This window comes from Rhinolophus sinicus, chromosome 6, assembly GCF_057876585.1.
Source record: "Rhinolophus sinicus isolate RSI-liver-muscle chromosome 6, RSI-T2T, whole genome shotgun sequence".
NCBI lineage: Eukaryota > Metazoa > Chordata > Mammalia > Chiroptera > Rhinolophidae > Rhinolophus > Rhinolophus sinicus.
The window spans coordinates 30,277,496-30,295,587 of NC_142506.1; the positions used below are offsets into that span (position 1 = coordinate 30,277,496).

Consider the following 18,092-nt stretch of genomic DNA (forward strand, 5'->3'; position numbering starts at 1 on the left):
AGCGTGTACTTGCATGCTCCTACAACTTTAGACCTGTCAGTTTTCAGATGACAGAGAAACAGAGGAAATTTCATCCGTCAGTTGGCCAACTCTGAGTTTGGAAGGAACTTCTCTCATTGACGAGTAGTAGGAAAATAATCACCACAACATAAGAGCTACCAAAAATTCTATAGTACAAGGAAACAACACTATCTGAAGACTCCAAGGAAGAGCATATATCTGAAGATGGTTTACTATAGGAAAAGAAAACTTTAGAAAATGTGTGCTGTGTCCTTAATAGGATTCGCGGGTACGTTGTATCTATCAAACCATGACCTGTAAGTTAAGAATGTAAAGAAACTAAAAATTTCACCATGGAATAAATGCCATCAGAGGCAAGGAAGCAAAGTTGACTCGTTGATAATCAAATCAGTAATTTACAGGATGAAATGAGTTTTTTCAGGGAAACTTCCCCACTTCTCCTAGGACAGTTAGTGCTCATAGCTCAGATTTTGCAAAACAATTTGCTCACCTTTATTAGCTCTTACTTCACTGTGCTGCACCATAATTGCATTTGGTGTCTGTCTTTGTCCCTAGACTGGGATCCTCCAGGGAGGGGACCATGATCTATGAATTTTTATCCTCACAAGCAGCATAAGCTGACCAGTGGGCCCTCATTAAGCGCTTGATGAATGTATGAAATGAGAATTTAGTCAGTTTGGCTTCCTTGTTGGTTTACATTTTTGTTTTAATCAGCATGCAAAAAACGCAGTCTGTGACCAAAGTATCATAGAACATAGACTAGAGTCTGGAATGTGGGAATAGAGTTAAAAGGTATGGACTGAAAAGAATTTTTCTTTTTAGAAAAATAAGGCTAAAGTAGTAGACAAAGGAAATGAAGATGGGATCAAGTAAAATAGTAAACTTAAATTTTAGAATTAAGTGAGGACAAAGCTACTTTCCGTTCTAGAAGTCAACAGATTAGTTGAGATACTTCGACTTTTATCAGATCAGGTTCCCTGTTCTTCTCTCACTTCATTTCTTACCACCCCTCCCCATTTTTCTTTTCCATTTACTTTTTAAAAAAACACCTTTCCCGTGCTTTGGACTTGCCAGTGACATCTAAGGACCTTACAGTGCTAGGTGTCATAGCAGAAAAACCCTAAGTCGCAGTGGCTTAAAAATGGAAGTTATCCTTCAGTAAAGTCTAAAATGATTGAGGCCGGCTTTCACAGGCTTTCAGGGGCCCAGGCTCCTTTCATTTTATGGTCCCATCCTCCTGTAAAGCTTTGGAATGCTCTCCATTTAGCTGGTAGAAGAGGTCCATTCAGGGACCTTGTTTGAACCACAAGGTTCAAACAAGGAGGTTTCATGGACCCGGGCCACAAGTGGAGCACATCACTTTATTCATATCCCAGTAGTTAGCACTCAGTCACACGACCACTCCTGATTGCAAGGGAGACTGGGCAATGGAGTCCAGCTGTGGCTCTGATAAAAAATGGTTTTGATGAATAACTAGCCTGCCTCTGCCACTAACTCCAAGTAATGCCAACAATAGGTCATCATGATCTAGAGTACTATGTGTAGCCCAGTTAATCCTTGCAATAATCTGATGGAGTTGGGTGTTAGTACAGTATGTCCAATTTAGTAACCTAAATTGCTCAGAATGATTTGTACCCCATTTTGACTCTAAAAGCCCAAGGCATGATGCTATATTTCTTCAAGTAAATCATAATGTTGAAGAGCGATTATAACCTGAATTGTGATTAAAGTCAAAATATCATGTTAACTGCCACATCATCAATACAGTCCGTCCTTTGTGATGTTTTTCTAATTGGAATGATGGACTTATGCCAATTTACCTGAACTCTTTCCTGTTTTAATGTATAGCATTGATCTGCGTGATCGTTGCAGTCCCCAGTATAGGAATGGAGTGATATGCAGTCTCACTGCTTATGTCTCAGACTAACACAAATTTGCATTTCCAGAATGATCCTCTTTATACCTCACACTTCTAAAAGACATTTTAAATATAGTTTCATTTTATCTTCACAACCCTTTCAAAAGTAGAGACATCCAATATATCCATTTAAAAATGAATAATAGCTGAGCTACTTTGTGCAAAGAATGGTATTAAGCCTTGTATGTTGTATATTAATATATAGATATAATAAATATATTACTTCACTTAATCCTCAACACCACTTAATGTTTTATTACCAGTATTTTATTTTATTTATTTATTTTTAAAAAGATTTTTACTGGGGAAGGGAGACAGGACTTTATTGGGGAACAGTGTGTACTTAGAGGATTTTTTCCAAGTCAAGTTTTCCTTTCAATTGTCATTGTGGAGAGCGCAGCTCAGCTCCAGGTCCAGTTGCCATTGCCATTGTTAGTTGCAGGGGGCGCAGCCCACCATACCTTGCGGGAGTCAAGGAGTCAAACAGCACCCTTGTAGTTGAGAGCGCACTGGCCCACGTGGGAATCGAACCGGCACCTTTCAGTGTTAGGAGCACAGAGCTCCAACAGCCTGAGCCACGGGGGCATCCCCTATTACCAGTATTTTATTGATGTGAAAATCAAGGCACAGAAGGTTAAGCAACTTGACTGAGGCACCAGAGATGAGTGGTGAATAAAACAGGTCAGGCTACTAGTGAAAGTCTTGTAATTTTCCCAGAGTTCAACTTCATAGGTTCTGCTTATTCTTTGTTTTGCCTTTATCCTTGTCACATATTATTCCTATTCCTCAAAATACATATTACTTCATGGGGCTTTCATGACATTCTCTATTTTTATTTCATGACATTCTCTATTTTGCAACCTCATTCATTACACCATTAATCCATAAACATGTTGATTTGAGTATATAAAACCTAACAGCTCCTATAGTTTCACTAAACAATGCCTTGTTATTTAAAGCATGAAGCAAAAACCTAATTTAGCTGTTTCCTAAAGTAAACCCACTGCTTATGAAGAGAAATTCCTTAACGTCCTCTAAAATAAAAAGTATATATTCTATCTATACATATATTTGAGATATTAAAGAAACATCAATTCCCATTTTAAGAAAGTTTTAACTGAATATCTTCTATCAAATTTCTGGTGCCTAGCACAAAACCGAAGACTTAAAAAAAAAAAGAGAGAGAGCTTTAAAAATATTAGTCATTTTAAGTGAGTCACTCCCAAAAAGAAATTACTTGGGAGTCAAAGAAAGTTGAGTTTACTATCTCAGAAATTAAACCCCAACTTGTGTCAGTTCAGCTTACTATGAATCTGTGCTGATGTGGAAACTTGGGGGAAAATAAAAACCACTGAAATTTAACTGGTCACTGGAAACATCCTTCCTGGTTTGTACTTTATTATCTAAATGCTAACTGGAACTTCAGGCAAAAATGTAATTTGTAGAACAGTTTTGTGGCACAGACATTGTATCCATCAAACAGAACAAGGTGCTCAAAGATTGAGGACTCTGACAAATTCAAACCTCTGCAGAACTTGAGGCTGAAATCTTTTGCGAGGCTCCCTTGTGAGTTGGGCTTAAAGCAGGTCCCTAGTAGGTGCTCAATAAAGATATGTTGGAAAAAAATCAATGAGACCAAGATTGAATTTACACAAGAGTAGTGGAAGAGTTGAGTTTCTCACTGCTGACTCTCGATGACTTTTGCAATTGGTTTTGTAGGTCATCCAAGCACTAATCTTTTCTTAAGCTGTATCACAATTAGAGGGAGAAGGGGCAGAGCCATTTTACATTGTGACTGTATCTCTCTTAACTTCCTGAAGTTGACTGGGTGGAGGCCCTACAGTTGAAGGTTGGCAGGTTTGTGCGGCACCGGCACCCGGTCCTTCCGTCCTTCTCTTTCCCTCTTCCTGGCTCCTGATATGTCCTTGCCCTGCCAGCGGCCCACTCTCACTGACAGCTGGGTCATCCCAGGCCCTGGGAGCTACCACGTGCTTCAAACCTTACTTGGGGAGAAAAAAAAAGGATCTTTATGTTTTAAATCACTGCAGCATGAAATCTTCAAGTGAAAGCTTTATTTGGGTATTAAAATCTAACCTCCGAGGAACGAGTCAGTGTCTAAGGCCTTCATGATCACCCCAAACCCTACGGTCTTTTACTCTTGGGAGTTACAGGCTTTCTAAACGCGGCGGTAGCGCCTCCTTCAAAGCCTCACCTCCCTCTAGCTCCGAGCGCCCAACCCACCACACCCCCACTTCGCGCCCATCCATTGTCCCCTCGCAGCTGTCATTGCACGCCGATCCAGAGCTCCGGATTGGAAAGCCTTCCCGTCACTCAGCCCAGACTCTGGGGCCGGACGCCACACTCCCTATTCTGAGCCTTAAAAGGTCTAAGGCCACGTTCCGGGAGCAAACAGCAGGTAAAGCCGCAGCGGCGGAAGGGAGAGGCCCTTCTCGCCCAGGTCGGGCCGGCCAGGGGGTGGAGGGGGGGTGGGGGAGCGGCGGACCGGGGATAGCGCGCCTCTCCGCCCCTCCCTTACTGTCTGACCGCGTCCTGTCCTCCCCCCCCCCCGTCCCCCAGCCTCAAGTCCCGATTATAAAGCCCAAACCGCGGAGCCACTCTCGTAATCCCGCCCCCGGACCGCCTAGTGGGCAGTTACCACCGCGTAGCACGGCGGGCGGGGCGGGCCAGGCCGCAGGGAGGGGGTAGGGAGGAATGTGAAAGGTCCCGGATGTTGCTGAACCGGAGCCCCTTCGGGAATGACCGGCGCAGGCGCAGAAAGACCTCACGAAAAGCTAAGGTGGGGGTGGGGAAAATTTTCATTCTCGCACGTTTAGAAGAGTGAGCTGGCGGAGGTGGCAGGGAGTCAGAGGGGAAGGCGAAGTACGGGGGTAGTGGTGGGGAGGGAAAAAAAGGTGATTCCTGCCCAGGCGCCCTCGAGGCTAAAGTAGAGAAGTTGGAAGGTAAGCAGACTGGGGAACAGGGTTGGTAGCGGGAGCGAACGCGCGCTCCTCCGTTCGCCCTCTAGCGCGGGCGGGCAGGACGCGCGCGTTAGGGAGCGGCGGTTGCGCTGGGCCCCCAGAGCTGTGGGCACCAATCAACGGTTGCTATAGCAGCGTTTGACGTCATCGTGCGTCTGGTGCCCCTGCTGCCGGGGCTGGTGATTGGAGGAAACCCCGTGTCTGCGGAGCGGCTGTAGCCTGTGAGCAGCGAGATTCAGGGACAGAGTCTCAGCCTCGCCGCCGCCGCCCAGAGACTGCTGAGCCCCCGTCGGTCCGCCGCCACCCACTCCGGACACAGGTAAGGGATTCGGCCGCCGCCGCCTCGCCCCAGTCCTTCCTGTCCCAGACCAGTCTTCCGAAAGCGCGGGGGATGTCCCCGCTCCACATCCTTTCAGCCCTTTTCGCCCCGCGGTAGCGGCGCTGGGCTGAGGCGGAGTCTCTTCAGGCAAAGACGGGCGGCGGCTTCTCTTCCGCTGGACTCGGGCTGCTCGCGTCTGCCGCGGGCTACTTGCTTCCGGATCGACGCCTCGGCCGGGATAAGGTCCCGTTGCCGATCTCCGTACCCGGGGGTGGAAGGGGCGCCCACAAGCGAGATCCCTGGGGACCTGCCCGGTCGCCGGCCCTCTGGGGTGGTCGAGGCACCCCTGGCCGCGATCCGTTCCTATCGTCACCCCTGTCCCAAAGCCCCTTCCCCCTCGCCGTCCCGCTCCTTGCTTCCGCACTAGATAATGACTCGGCGGCTGGGGGCATTGCAGTGGCGCAGGTGAGGCCGCCCCCTCCCCGCGGTCCTCCCCTCCCCCGCCCTCGGCGCAGCCTCCGCGCCCCGCGCTGCGGCGGCGGCACCCAGCCCTCCCCCACCCGAACGGGAGGGCTGGGCCTGGGGCTCGGGCCGCGCGATTCGAGGCCGGCCCGGAGGCTCCCGCCAGGTAGACTAGGGAGAGGCCACGCTTCGCGCGCGGGTGAGCCGGCTCCGGGTGGGGCTCGCCTGAGACGAATTTCCTGGGTTCCGCGGGGTGGAGAGCTTGAATTTTCCGGGGTGTGGTGGGGGATGGGGTTGGCCTTTTCTTGTGGTGAGAGAGGGCTCCCACCGAGCCCAGGTAGGGGTAGAGAAGAGGATGGGCGAGACAGTGGGCCGGTGTCTCGCTCGCCTATCAAGCGGGCTAGAACCGGAGGGTCCCTGCGCTCGGTTTTGAGGCTCGCACCCTGCTCTGCGAGGCGGGGAAGCCAGCGCGTAACAGCCGGCGGTGGCTCGGCTCGCCTGGGTGTGGCTCTTGTCCCCCTCCCCCTCCTGCTGCAGCTGTCGGGCCGGTATAGACTAAATGAGTACCAGCGGTGTCCGGTGGCGGACTGGACGCCGGTGGGAGAGTGGGGTGTGTCCGCGTCCCGGCTGGTCGTGGTTCTGCTTCTGTGGGCAGCGCTGTCGTCTCTGCCCCCGGGGCGGGCAGTCCCTCGGCTCCCCTCGGCTCGGGAGGGGGCGCGCTGCTCCTCCCTCCTGCTCTGGTGGGGGGAATTAATACTCGGCAGTCGGTTGGGCTCCTTGACACAGATCCGCCATGACAAAGAGGGAGAGTCGGGGACTTGTGCGGAGGCACAAGCTTGGGCGGAGCCAGGAGGGAGTTAACAGCGCGGACGGAAGGATTTGCGCTCTAAAGTCACGGTCGGCGGGTTTACGATTCGCCCAACTCGACGTCTTACGTCGGTTAAGGGTTAAATGGGTGCGGCGAGCCTTCTCTGCAATATAGAGGCGAGGCCTTGGAACACTAGTTATTTATTCTATGAAAAACCGACTCCACTTGTAGTACCCGAGGGTTTGGGGAGAGAAACCTTTGTACCGGTTTTAGATAATTTTTCGTTAGAAGCAGCTTTAACCTGAGAGCGTTTTTGAGTATCTAGGGGAAAAATTAGTAATTTCGAGAACGGGCGGGTGGGGGGTTTAAAATTTGTAATTACAAATTTTAGTTTTCGAATTGAAATACTACACCTCACATCTAAGCTAGCTGATTACTAGTTTGAATACCGGGGACCTGTTAGAATTGTGTGTGTGTGTGTGTGTGTGTGTGTGTGTGTGTGTGAGAGAGAGAGAGAGAGAGAGATTTTCCTGGGAAGGAAATAAATATGATATTGGGGAGTCAGTTCCCATAGTGAATAACAGTGGCTCTTCCCTTCACCGTTTAATTGGGCACTTCAGGCTGTACATTTTCCTTTAAAATCGTTTCTTCTGTGGGATTATTGTATGTTTTAGTATCTTTCTTTGCTGTTTTAGCACCTTTCAAAAGGACATCTTTCAGGAACAGTATAACAGGAATAAGTTGAAAAATCTAGGCAGCTTTAAAATGAGAGAAAGAATAAGGCCAAAAGTCATGGTAAGGGCAGCTTGAGTGATAATATATTCAGTTAATTTTGACTACTAGAAACAGAATGAAGTAATTCTACATTTAAACTGGAATAATGACATCAGAAACACTGGTCACACTCGTATATACATTTTAGTTCTCACAGTAAGAGTTGAAGTTCCGGGACTCTACACTTGAAACCTATATAATTTAACTAACCAATGTCACCCCAGTAAATTTAATTTAAAAAAGAGTTGAAGTTGTAGGACTCACGGGCATATTTTTCAAGCATGTGTGCGTATAACAAGGTACAGATAAATGAGGCCTTAGGGTCAGTTCAGTTAGATACTGATCTTTGGTGGTTGTTTTATATTCAAAATATCCTAAAACAAACAATTTGGTCATTTCTCCCAGAAAATTGTCACTATGCTGTCAGCTGGCAAATGTTGCAGAGATCAGTGCATTTGGGGTTGGGGGCTAATACCAACTAAACTCCTAAAAAGAATAGGTATTAAGGAAGTAAAAAAGACACAAATTACACATTAAACTGACATGAATCATGATTCGGGAAGTATGAAAAGAATTGTAATGTTTTTCCTAAGTAGTGTTTTCACTAAAGAAAAGCTGTTTAGTATTTTATTATTTAGTGATATTGGAAACTGGAGTTGAAATTTTGGCCAAATAAGATAAGGGTTGGTTTTTAAGGTGGCTTCTTGACCACACTTTCTTTGACCTTATGTGAAATTAGGATCTTCTGAACAAAGATAAGGTAATGCAATTTTAATTTTGCTAAACTGACGTTAATGGCTTTAAATTTACCCTCTGAATGCTGAGAATGCCATTTTTTTCCTTTTCTGATCATCCTTTTATGAGGCTGCATTACATTCCTCATGTGGAAAATCTTCCATGGGCAATTAGGTTTGAGGTGTTAATATAGCTTTTTTACAAACAGTATAATTTTGAGTCTGTTTTGATGGAAAAAATATCTAAATGCTCCCTCCCCCCCTTTTTTTTTCCTGCAGAACATCCAGTCATGGATAAAAACGAGCTGGTTCAGAAGGCCAAACTGGCCGAGCAGGCTGAGCGATATGATGACATGGCAGCCTGCATGAAGTCTGTAACTGAGCAAGGAGCTGAATTATCCAATGAGGAGAGGAATCTTCTCTCAGTTGCTTATAAAAATGTTGTAGGGGCCCGTAGGTCATCTTGGAGGGTCGTCTCAAGTATTGAGCAAAAGACGGAAGGCGCTGAGAAAAAACAGCAGATGGCTCGAGAATACAGAGAGAAAATTGAGACTGAGCTAAGAGATATCTGCAATGATGTACTGGTGAGAATCAAACATTCAGTCTATCTTCATTATGATATAGGGTTCCTATAATGAATATCAATTATGTTACTCAATTTCTTCCTTGGTTTTTCTTTCCCTTTTAAAAATTGAGTGTTCTAAATTTTGAAGTCTTCAGGGTGTCATTGCTAAAAAATGTTAAAACAATTGTAGTTAAGTTTGTATAAAATAAATGCAATAATTTCAGTTAGTCTAAATAGACTAAAAATAGACTCTGGGAGTGTTTTTTGTATTACTTGAAAAGATTAATAGTATTACTGTTTCAATTATGGTTGGAATATTTGTAGTATTTCTAGAGCTCATTTTTTAAAAACATGCATATGTGGATACAGGAACCTTACATATCTTGTTTTTATGTAAGAGATGTAATAGGAAACTCATTATAGACATAGTACCTGTCCTTCCTTGGATTAGCCACTATAATGTTAATATAACGTGTCAGCCATGCAGGAAACACTGCCTTTACAGTTGCTTTTGCCTTTTCCTGCATTCAAGTGTTGAAGTTAATTTTGAACATTGACAACCAGAAAAAAAAGTTACGAATAACTCAAGCTTGATTTTCCAGGTTCAGTCAATAAATATATATACATATATATATATATATACATATATATATATACATATATATATATATATATATATATGTATATATATATATATATGTATATATATATATTATTTTTTTTTTAAGATTTTTTTTTATTGGGGGAGGGGTACAGGACTTTATTGAGGAACAGTGTGTACTTCCAGGACTTTTTCCCAAGTCAAGTTGTTGTCCTTTCAGTCTTAGTTGTGGAGGGCGCAGCTCAGCTCCAGGTCCAGTTGCCATTGCTAGTTGCAGGGGGCGCAGCCAACCATCCCTGGGAGTCGAACCGGCAACCTTGTGGTTGAGAGGACACATTCCAACCAACTGAGCCATCCGGGAGCTCAGCGGCAGTTCAGCTCAGCTCAAGGTGCCGTGTTCAATCTTAGTTGCCGGGGGCGCTGCCCACCATCCCTTGCGGGACTCGAGGAATTGAACTGGCAACCTTGTGGTTGAGAGCCTGTGTTCCAACCAACTGAGCCATTGGGGAGGCAGCTCAGCTCAAGGTGCCGTGTTCAATTTTAGTTGCCGGGGGCAGAGCCCACCATCCCTTGGGCTCGAGGAATTGAACTGGCAGCCTTGTGGTTGAGAGCCCACTGGCCCATGTGGGAATCGAACCGGCAGCCTTTGGAGTTAGGAGCATGGAGCTCTAACCTCCTAAGCCACCGGGCCAGCCCAAGAAATATTTTAAGTATTCAGTATCTACTGTGTTGAAACACTGCTTCTTTAAAAAGCTTTAAAGAATTAAACAGTACATTTTGGCCATTATTATTTTTTTAACAAATGATGGCTTTCTGATTCAGAAAAATTTGTGTCTGAGTATAAATTGGTAGAATATCCAACCATTTATCATATAGCATCCTATATATATTAATACTTTACCTTTTTAAGAAACCAGTGTTTGGAATAATATTTAAAGTGATTTTATTAGGTTGGTGCAGAAGTAATTGCGGTTTAACAGGTTAAAAATAATTGCAAAAACCGCAAATACTTTTGTACCAACCTAATACTAAATGATTACCCTTATATAGCAGGACTTTAGATTACACATTGGGTGTCGGTATGGTAGGGCTCTGGTATATAGGGAGATGCAGTATCTCAATTTCTCTGGACAGGTTACTGAATCTGGAACTCAGTATGGAAATCCAGGTGCACTACTTATTTGAATCTTGTTCATGGAAGAACTATAATGAGCAATATAGGCTTTTGTTAAAGTTTGGTGGTATGATTGTTTTTATGCTAGTTTTTAATTACTTATGGAATAGGTTCAATTCCTCAATTATGAGTATTTTTCTTAAATGATATTTTTTTCAGGCTGTCTCATTAAAGAACAATTTTTTTGAGCACTCAAGATTTACTTATTGTCTTCATTCCCTCACTTCTCCCCATATTTCACCATTCATTTTACAAATACAACTATTTAAAGATTTTTTTAAATTAGTTTGAGTTGTACAAAACAACATAATAGTTAGACATTTATACCCCTCACAGTGATAACCCCCCCATATACTCTGACATCGTATATAGCTGTTATAATACCATTGACTCTATTTCCTATGTTGTACTTTACATCCCGTGATATATATATGTGTATGTATATATATATATATATAGTGTGTGTGTGTGTATGTGTGTGTGTATATATAATTAACATGGAACATTATTCTTCAGCTCTTCAGGTGTATAGTGCAAAGTGGTCAGGCATCTACACAGTCTATGACGTGATCCCCCTGATAAGTCCAGGACCCATCTGGCACCTTATATGATCTTTACAACATTTTGATTGTATTCCCCATACTGTATTTCACATCCTCGTGACTATATTTTTCATTAACATGGGCTCACAAAGTCGTCTTGTGGTATTTGTCTTGAGTGCATTTTTATTGGTTTTATTTGAAATCTTTACATTGATAGCTGTTATTTCTAAGATGTGAAAGGAATACCATGATGAGGTTAAATGACAATGCTTTCCTTGTGATTTGCTTCTCTAATTGCGAAGGTGGGTAAGATATTTAAAATTCGAAAATAATCATGCTTTTTCACAGTAAGAAATGTGTTGGTTTCTTCCCCCTCCCCCTTTGATACTAATTAGTACCTATGTACCTGTTACTGAATTTTGTTGACTCTGGTGTTTTCCCCTCAATTATTATACCTGATAGAACAAATAATTTTTATTTTAGTTTCAAGGGGTTACAATTTATTATTTCCCTTAAGACAAAAGTCAACTTTAGGAATAAAGGGGTACGTGGTAACATTGACCCTCTACTAATCAGCTTATTTGTGATTCCAGGTAGGTATTGCATGTTTCCACACTGAAAGTATAAAAGCTTGGTGTGAAGATTTTCCCAGGAAAAGACTAGCAGTTTTTTTAAACTTTGTTTCTGTTATCAAGAAAAGTGTGTTGCATAGGATCAGTGGATGAGAATAAGTGATCTCTAAATAGCTTCTCTTTGTTGATATGATTATTAAGAGTGTTTGAATACTGGTCGTCCATGCTCTTCTTCAGAACAGCACTGGCTTCTTACCAAGTGTAACTGAAATTTCCACTTTGAAAGTTTTAATTCCTCTTCCATACAAAAGGCTCAGAATTCGAAACAAGCTTTTCCTTCCAGTCTTGGTCTTTTGAAGAGTAAAACTCTGTTAGTGATCTTTGCATGGCCTCTGCCTCCTAACATATAGTAGATACTCAAGTACTTGTTAAATAAATGAGCAAAAGGGCTTCTTTTGGAAAAGAGGATAATAGAACGAGGTCAGCAGCACTGCTAATTTTTCAGGGCTGTTTTTGTTTCTACTTGGGAAAATTTGATATTTACTGATACTATGGTTCTTTTACAAGCAGGCTTCTTGTCCTTATCATCTTTTCAAACAGGTTATGTTGACTCTGGAAACATCTTGCATAAAATCCTTTCCGCCCTTTCTACTAAATTGGAAGAATAAAATGTAGCAGAACTGATATTTCTCCTAGAGAAAAGCATCTTTGAACTTGATGATTTGTGAAAGTGTTTTAATTATATTTTAAGATCTTACGTGACAAAAATATAATCAATTATAACTTTGATTACTTATTTCTTCTGAACTTTGATTTTTTTTTTTTTTTGAGGAAAATAAACAGGTAATTATATTTCGGAATTAATATTCTTGGCTGGTGGCATCAGTGATGAATTAGAGTTAATTGTACTATTGAGCATCTGGCCAAGAAAGTATCCACTTCCCATAAAAAGGACCTAATCTGCAGAGTTCTAAGTTTTTCTGAAGAGCTCTTTATTCTGTTATTAAATGATTACTACTATTCTGGTTATGTGCATTTGTCACCTGTTTATACCATTTACTAAGCAGAGAAATAGGGGGACCATGTTACTTTGTACAAGAGTGACAGAGCATTCATTACTATGGGAAGTGGTTACTGGCATTTTCTTCACAATATGGACCTTGCTTTATGCAAAAGAACTTGGGGTTCTTCTCTTGTACTGTTAATTTGAAATTGCATTATGTGAACTAATGCAGTCTACTTTTCCTGCCAGATCGTAGACCAGAAAGCTCTCTTGGTAAAGTAGGGGAGGCGCTTAACACTAGTGATCCCTGACACCTCATCTGTGTAAACTCACAAGAAGAAGCCAAAAATTGGGTAGGTGTGTCTTGAACATGATGAAATGAAAAACAAAATGAGGAAATACAGACTAGAAAACCTAGTTCAAATTCAGTGGTGTAAAAAGCCCCAGGTTTTGAGTCATACCAACTTTTTACTATTTAATAGCTGCTTGGCCCAAAGAAATTACTCAATCCTCTGAGAAAACTGAACTCAATTAAATGGGAATAATATCCACCCCATAGGATTGTTGTGGACAATGAAAATCAAGGAACGCTCTTGACTACCTTCTGCGCCCTGTTTGGGGGTTCTGTTTAGAAGCAGTGACAAGAGTACAAGCCTGCCTGCAGGGATCTCGCAACTTGAGTCCAAGAATGGGATTTAAAAGATCCAAGAAGCCTTAAAAACTATTTTTTTGTGGAGTAGAGAGTCCATACTGGCCAACAGACTTTGAAAGTTTTATCTAAAAAAATTGAAAGCCACTACCACTAGTATAAGGGAACGAATGGCTTCTTCTACTTATAGGAGATGAAACAGTAAAATTGTGAGTCTAACTTTTGTAACAGTTGGCAACAGTAGTTCAGTAATAATGATTCCAGTAACCTGACTGAGTTCCATCTTAGCTTCTCTGCATTTTTATTTTAAGGTGTGGTTGCTGGGCTTTGGTTTTTATCTCTAGCCCATAGAACTGCCATTAAATAGGAGCAAGCTAGGAAACCAGGCAGCTTTTGGGTCCTTCCTAGTCTGGATATGTATATATATTTTTTAAAGTTTATTGGGGTGACAGTTGTTAGTAAGGTTACATAGGTTTCAGGTGTACAATTCTGTAATGCATCATCTATATATCACATTGTTCACCACCCAGTCAGTTCTCTTTCCACCATCATTTTCTTAATTCTTTTTTTTTTAAACTTTTATTTAAGTGTGTTTTTCCAGGACCCATCAGCTCCAGTCAAGTAGTTTCAATCTAGTTGTGGAGGGCGCAGTTCACAGTGGTCCATGTGGGGATCGAACTGGCAACCTTGTTAAGAGCACCACGCTCTAACCAACTGAGCTAACCGGCTGCCCTAGTCTGGGTATATTAATATGTGTTTGGACTTTAAAAATTGCTGTATAGAGTGGTAAGTTGGAAAATCACTAGGCAGCTCATTTATTAGAGTAACGGCTTCTCAAAAGAACTGCAGTATTACACTCATCTTCATGATAAAGAGTTTTCACAATAAATATTACGTATTCTACCTGATGAGGTATTTTGTACAGTTTGGAAGTCTGAGGTAAATGAAGTGGAAATGAAAGAAAATAAAGGAATGATAATGGAAAGTTAGGTGTTTGCTATGGGTGGGAAGTGGAAGAATAACCACTACCTTCATCAAAGAGCAACAGGTTACCTATTCTTTATGCAGTAGGAAGAATCCTAGTAAGATACAGATGACCTGGAGATGTTTGGTGATTCGATGAGCTGTGAAGAAGGTAGTTAAAAGTAGAAAGGTAAAAGGATTCAGAAAAAAAGAGGAAAGGATTAAAGGATTTGAAATTGAAATTAGAGTGAAAAACTTGATTTTCAGAAGTATAGGAGGAGCTTGCAAATTAATGAAATAATGACCCAAATTTCTTTAACTAAGAAAGAGGAAGAAATTGTATTCAGTCTTAGCAGAAGAATTCATGTTAGGAAGCGGGAATGTAAGCTATCGTAGAGTTGTAAAAGCTTACCAAGAATAATTTTTCTTTTCCTTTTTTTTTTTTTTGAGAGCACAGTTTTTGTTTTTCACGAGGACACTGCTCACAGTGAGTGGCCCATGTGAGGATCGAACCTGCAACCTTGGTGTTATTAGCACCACACTCTAACCAACTGAGCTAACCGACCACCCCAAGAACACAATTTTATTAGTAAAGAAATCCTATTGGCAACACCTCAGTAGTGGGCCTGCAGGACATTTGGTCCATGCCAAAAGATCCGTGATATGTGGTCCTATCAAAAACGTTCATGCTTAGAAAATGTCCCTGACATTTATTCAGAATTTTGGTTTGTAAGATTAATACATAAAGATACTATCATGTTTTATTGGTACAATAATTGTGTTGTGGCTGTATTGCCAATAATAACCCTTCTTGCCTCGGTAGCCTAGCTGGCTGGCACATGGGATTTGGTAGATGGGTCTTAGTGGATCAAGTATCTCCATGGATATTTGGACAGGACCAAATAAATGTCCACTAATCCAGTAGTGGTAGAGTAGAAGCATCCTAGTTAGTTGGTTAATTGGAAAGTAGTTCAAATATGTGATCATATTTGTTTTAAAGATTTATATTAAAACAGATGTGTATGTTACCCATTTCTAAAGACCTTTTTTTTGAATACGTACAGAACCACAGTTTAGAAATAATTTGCTAACCACCCCTACAAGTGCATCTTTTATAAAATGCAGTTTGAGTTTACATAGTAGAACTTAAACGTTGTCAGTTCAGAATCCTTCTAGAAATGTGTAGTTTATTCTGATCTTTTAGTTTGTCTAATCTTTAGTCTTTTTGTGTGTGTGACTCTCTTTTAAAAACTAGTTGTTCCAAAGCATTCAGCTTAGTTTTCATAGGAACATCTTTTCCTACTTGTATTTTACAACATCTAAGTTACATAGCATTTTAAGTAATTATAGCAAGTGTAACGGCATAATTGTGGAAACAAATTGACTCTTAATAAGAATATAATTGCTGATAGAAGCTGAAGGGGATTAGAAAAACCTATTCTCAAGCATTTAGCCCAAGTCATGCATCATCAGCATTTACCTAGGAATGAAGAACCTAGTGTAAGCCAGGCTCTCAATTAAGTGGAATTTGGTTAATCCGGCAAATTAAGTGAAGGTTATGTAAAAGAGTTGTTGCATTCTGGATCATGCTATCAGAACATTAGATGGGTGGAAGGAACTGCTTCATTTAAAAGCTTTTCCAATAATTTTGCAAGAAACACTACCATGTTTCCCCGAAAATAAGACCTAGCCGGATGATCAGCTCTAATGCGTCTTCTGGAGCAAAAATTAATATAAGACCCGGTCTTGTTTTACTGTAAGACCCGGTCTTATATAACTATAATATAAGACCGGGTCTTATATTAATTTTTGCTCCAGAAGACGCATTAGAGTTGATGGACTGGCTAGGTCTTATTTTCAGGGAACCGGTAGAGAGATGGGTACTGGTTAAATCACAAAGGGCCTACTATAATGTTATAAACTGAGTAATGGGCAATTTTAATGGCCATGAAAAACTTAAGGAAATGACAAAAGGTTTTGCCTCTTAAAAGGTGAGTTGGTAGACATGCAAAAGTAGTTGTTTTCATAAAGAAAATAAGACCTTTTATGATTTGACAATATTTTTTTAAAATTTAATCTCTGATAATCTGGTTCAGTTCTTCGGATGAATTTTCTCCTTTTATAATAATATATTTCTCAGTGTCCTTATAATGTGTTAGTCATCGTTTGTATATTAGTCTTGTTTTTTTGGAATTGGGGCTTTCATCTATGAAAGACTTAGGGTCTTTTACCCCATGAATATAATACGTATTTTCAAATCTGGTAAGTGGTTCTAGCCCATAGAGGGTGCCCAGTGTAGGAGATAGTTCTGCTTTTATAATAAGGAATTACATGCTATTGGACTACTGAGATTAATTTGACCGCAAATTTTTGATTCTGAAATAGGTTATCTTTGGCACATTTATATTGGGGGGTGAAGGGGAGACAGATAAGGTTTTTTTAAAGTCAGAATTATGCGTTTTCTGATGCCAGCAAGTTAAAAAAAACTTAAAACACGGTGGTTCACTGAAATTCTAATATGCCTTAGAATTTTTTTTTCTAGAATTCCTGAGATCCCTATTGTGCTTGCATCGTGGTTCCCATAGTTCTTGCTTTATTATGTTGGTTTAACATTGAGAATAAACATTGCTCTTTATTTTAGAATTGCTGTCAGTTTCAATATGCTGAAAGCCAGAGTTCATCTTCCTTTTGAAAATACCTGTTCTTTCCAACTACCTAATTTTAGGACGTTTTCTGAGCTTAATTAAAATGACATCTTGGTTTCATTTTGTTGTTGTTTTAAAAATGTTTTTAAGATTTTTTTTTAGAAGTTTTAGGTTTACAAGAAAATTTAAAGGAAGGTACAGAGGTTTCCCATATTATATTCCCCTGCCCTGACAAATACATGGCTTTCCCATTATCAACATTACTCACCTGAAGGGTCTTTTTTTTTTTTTTTTTTTTTTTTTTAACCAAATGAATCTACACTGGCAAATTATAATCACCCAAAGTCCGTCGTTTACCTTAGGGTTCACCCTTAGTGATGTACTTTCTATGGGTTTGGACAAATCTACTTCGCCATCTTGACCGGAAGTCTTGACCTTATTTTCTGATTGCAAGTTAATATTACTGCATTGAGTAGATCATTGGTTCTCAGCATTTTACATTCACGTTGGTACTCATCTGTATGATATATTCCCATGGGTAGTACCCAGATTATTTGCCATTCCCATTGTACTAGTTGTAGTACTACCCCTTACTCTGCCCCTCAGAAGCGTATTGGCAAGAAAGTGATATTATAAGGATAAACAATCTAATTTAATGGACAAAAGGTACAGTATCAACCTTTTACTGCTTCTGGTCATTCACTCCGATTTGCTACCTTCATTTTCTATTCCCAGTTCTATGCTGCAGACAGCTGTTATTTCTATGAAGTAACTGCTTCCCTTCTGTCTGCTCGAGTTTTGTCAAAATCCCCTACACACCCATCTTTATCTCTAGTTTGGTGTTCTCACTGTCCCTGATACAAGTGAGCCATTGCTTATTCCCATATTTATGGCCTGAGGATTTCTGCTTTATTACTCTGATTTAGAATTTATTTTAATCTCGATGTCTAAGTTGTTTTCAACTTTAGAGGATTGACTTCATTCCTTCATTCTTGAGAATAGGACCATTGACTTTTGTGATACTTAATTTGTGAAGTACACTGAAGGAATAAGATATGCTTTGTATTTTTTAGGTGGTGCAAATTTGAATTAGGCTTGAGAGGAATAGTGTACAAAGCTACCGTATGTCAGCAGTTCCCATTATATGAGGTACATTTCTGTGCAACAGTCGTTCTTCCTGTGTTCTCTAGTGAGTAATTCCTGAAATGAAAAACGAGTATCTTTGTGAAAATGCTACAAAGTAGCACTTGTCATTTGTCATTGATTTTGTTTTGCATTTTCTGTTAAGGTATAATGTCACAAAAGTAATAACATGGTATAGAATAGTCTTATATCTTGGCAGATTTCACTAATTTTCTGTTGAC

At 41.0% G+C, this 18,092-nt stretch overlaps 1 protein-coding gene across 5 annotated transcripts in view; it reads left to right on the forward strand.

Moving 5' to 3' along the window:
* Positions 1-4,220: 4,220 nt before the first annotated feature.
* Positions 4,221-18,092, forward strand: part of YWHAZ (tyrosine 3-monooxygenase/tryptophan 5-monooxygenase activation protein zeta) — a 34,978-nt gene continuing 21,106 nt past the window's right edge. The window contains exons 1-2 of one of the 5 annotated variants that reach the window (XM_074316923.2): positions 4,221-4,355; positions 8,294-8,598. In XM_074316923.2, coding sequence (XP_074173024.1) covers positions 8,305-8,598 — 294 coding nt within the window. In that variant the 5' untranslated portion in view covers positions 4,221-4,355; positions 8,294-8,304. Of the gene's footprint in view, positions 4,356-5,096; positions 5,237-5,343; positions 5,480-5,565; positions 5,702-5,754; positions 5,898-8,293; positions 8,599-18,092 lie in introns of those variants that run through there. The other 4 variants (XM_074316922.2, XM_074316926.2, XM_074316924.2 and 1 more) reach the window with 4 other exon arrangements.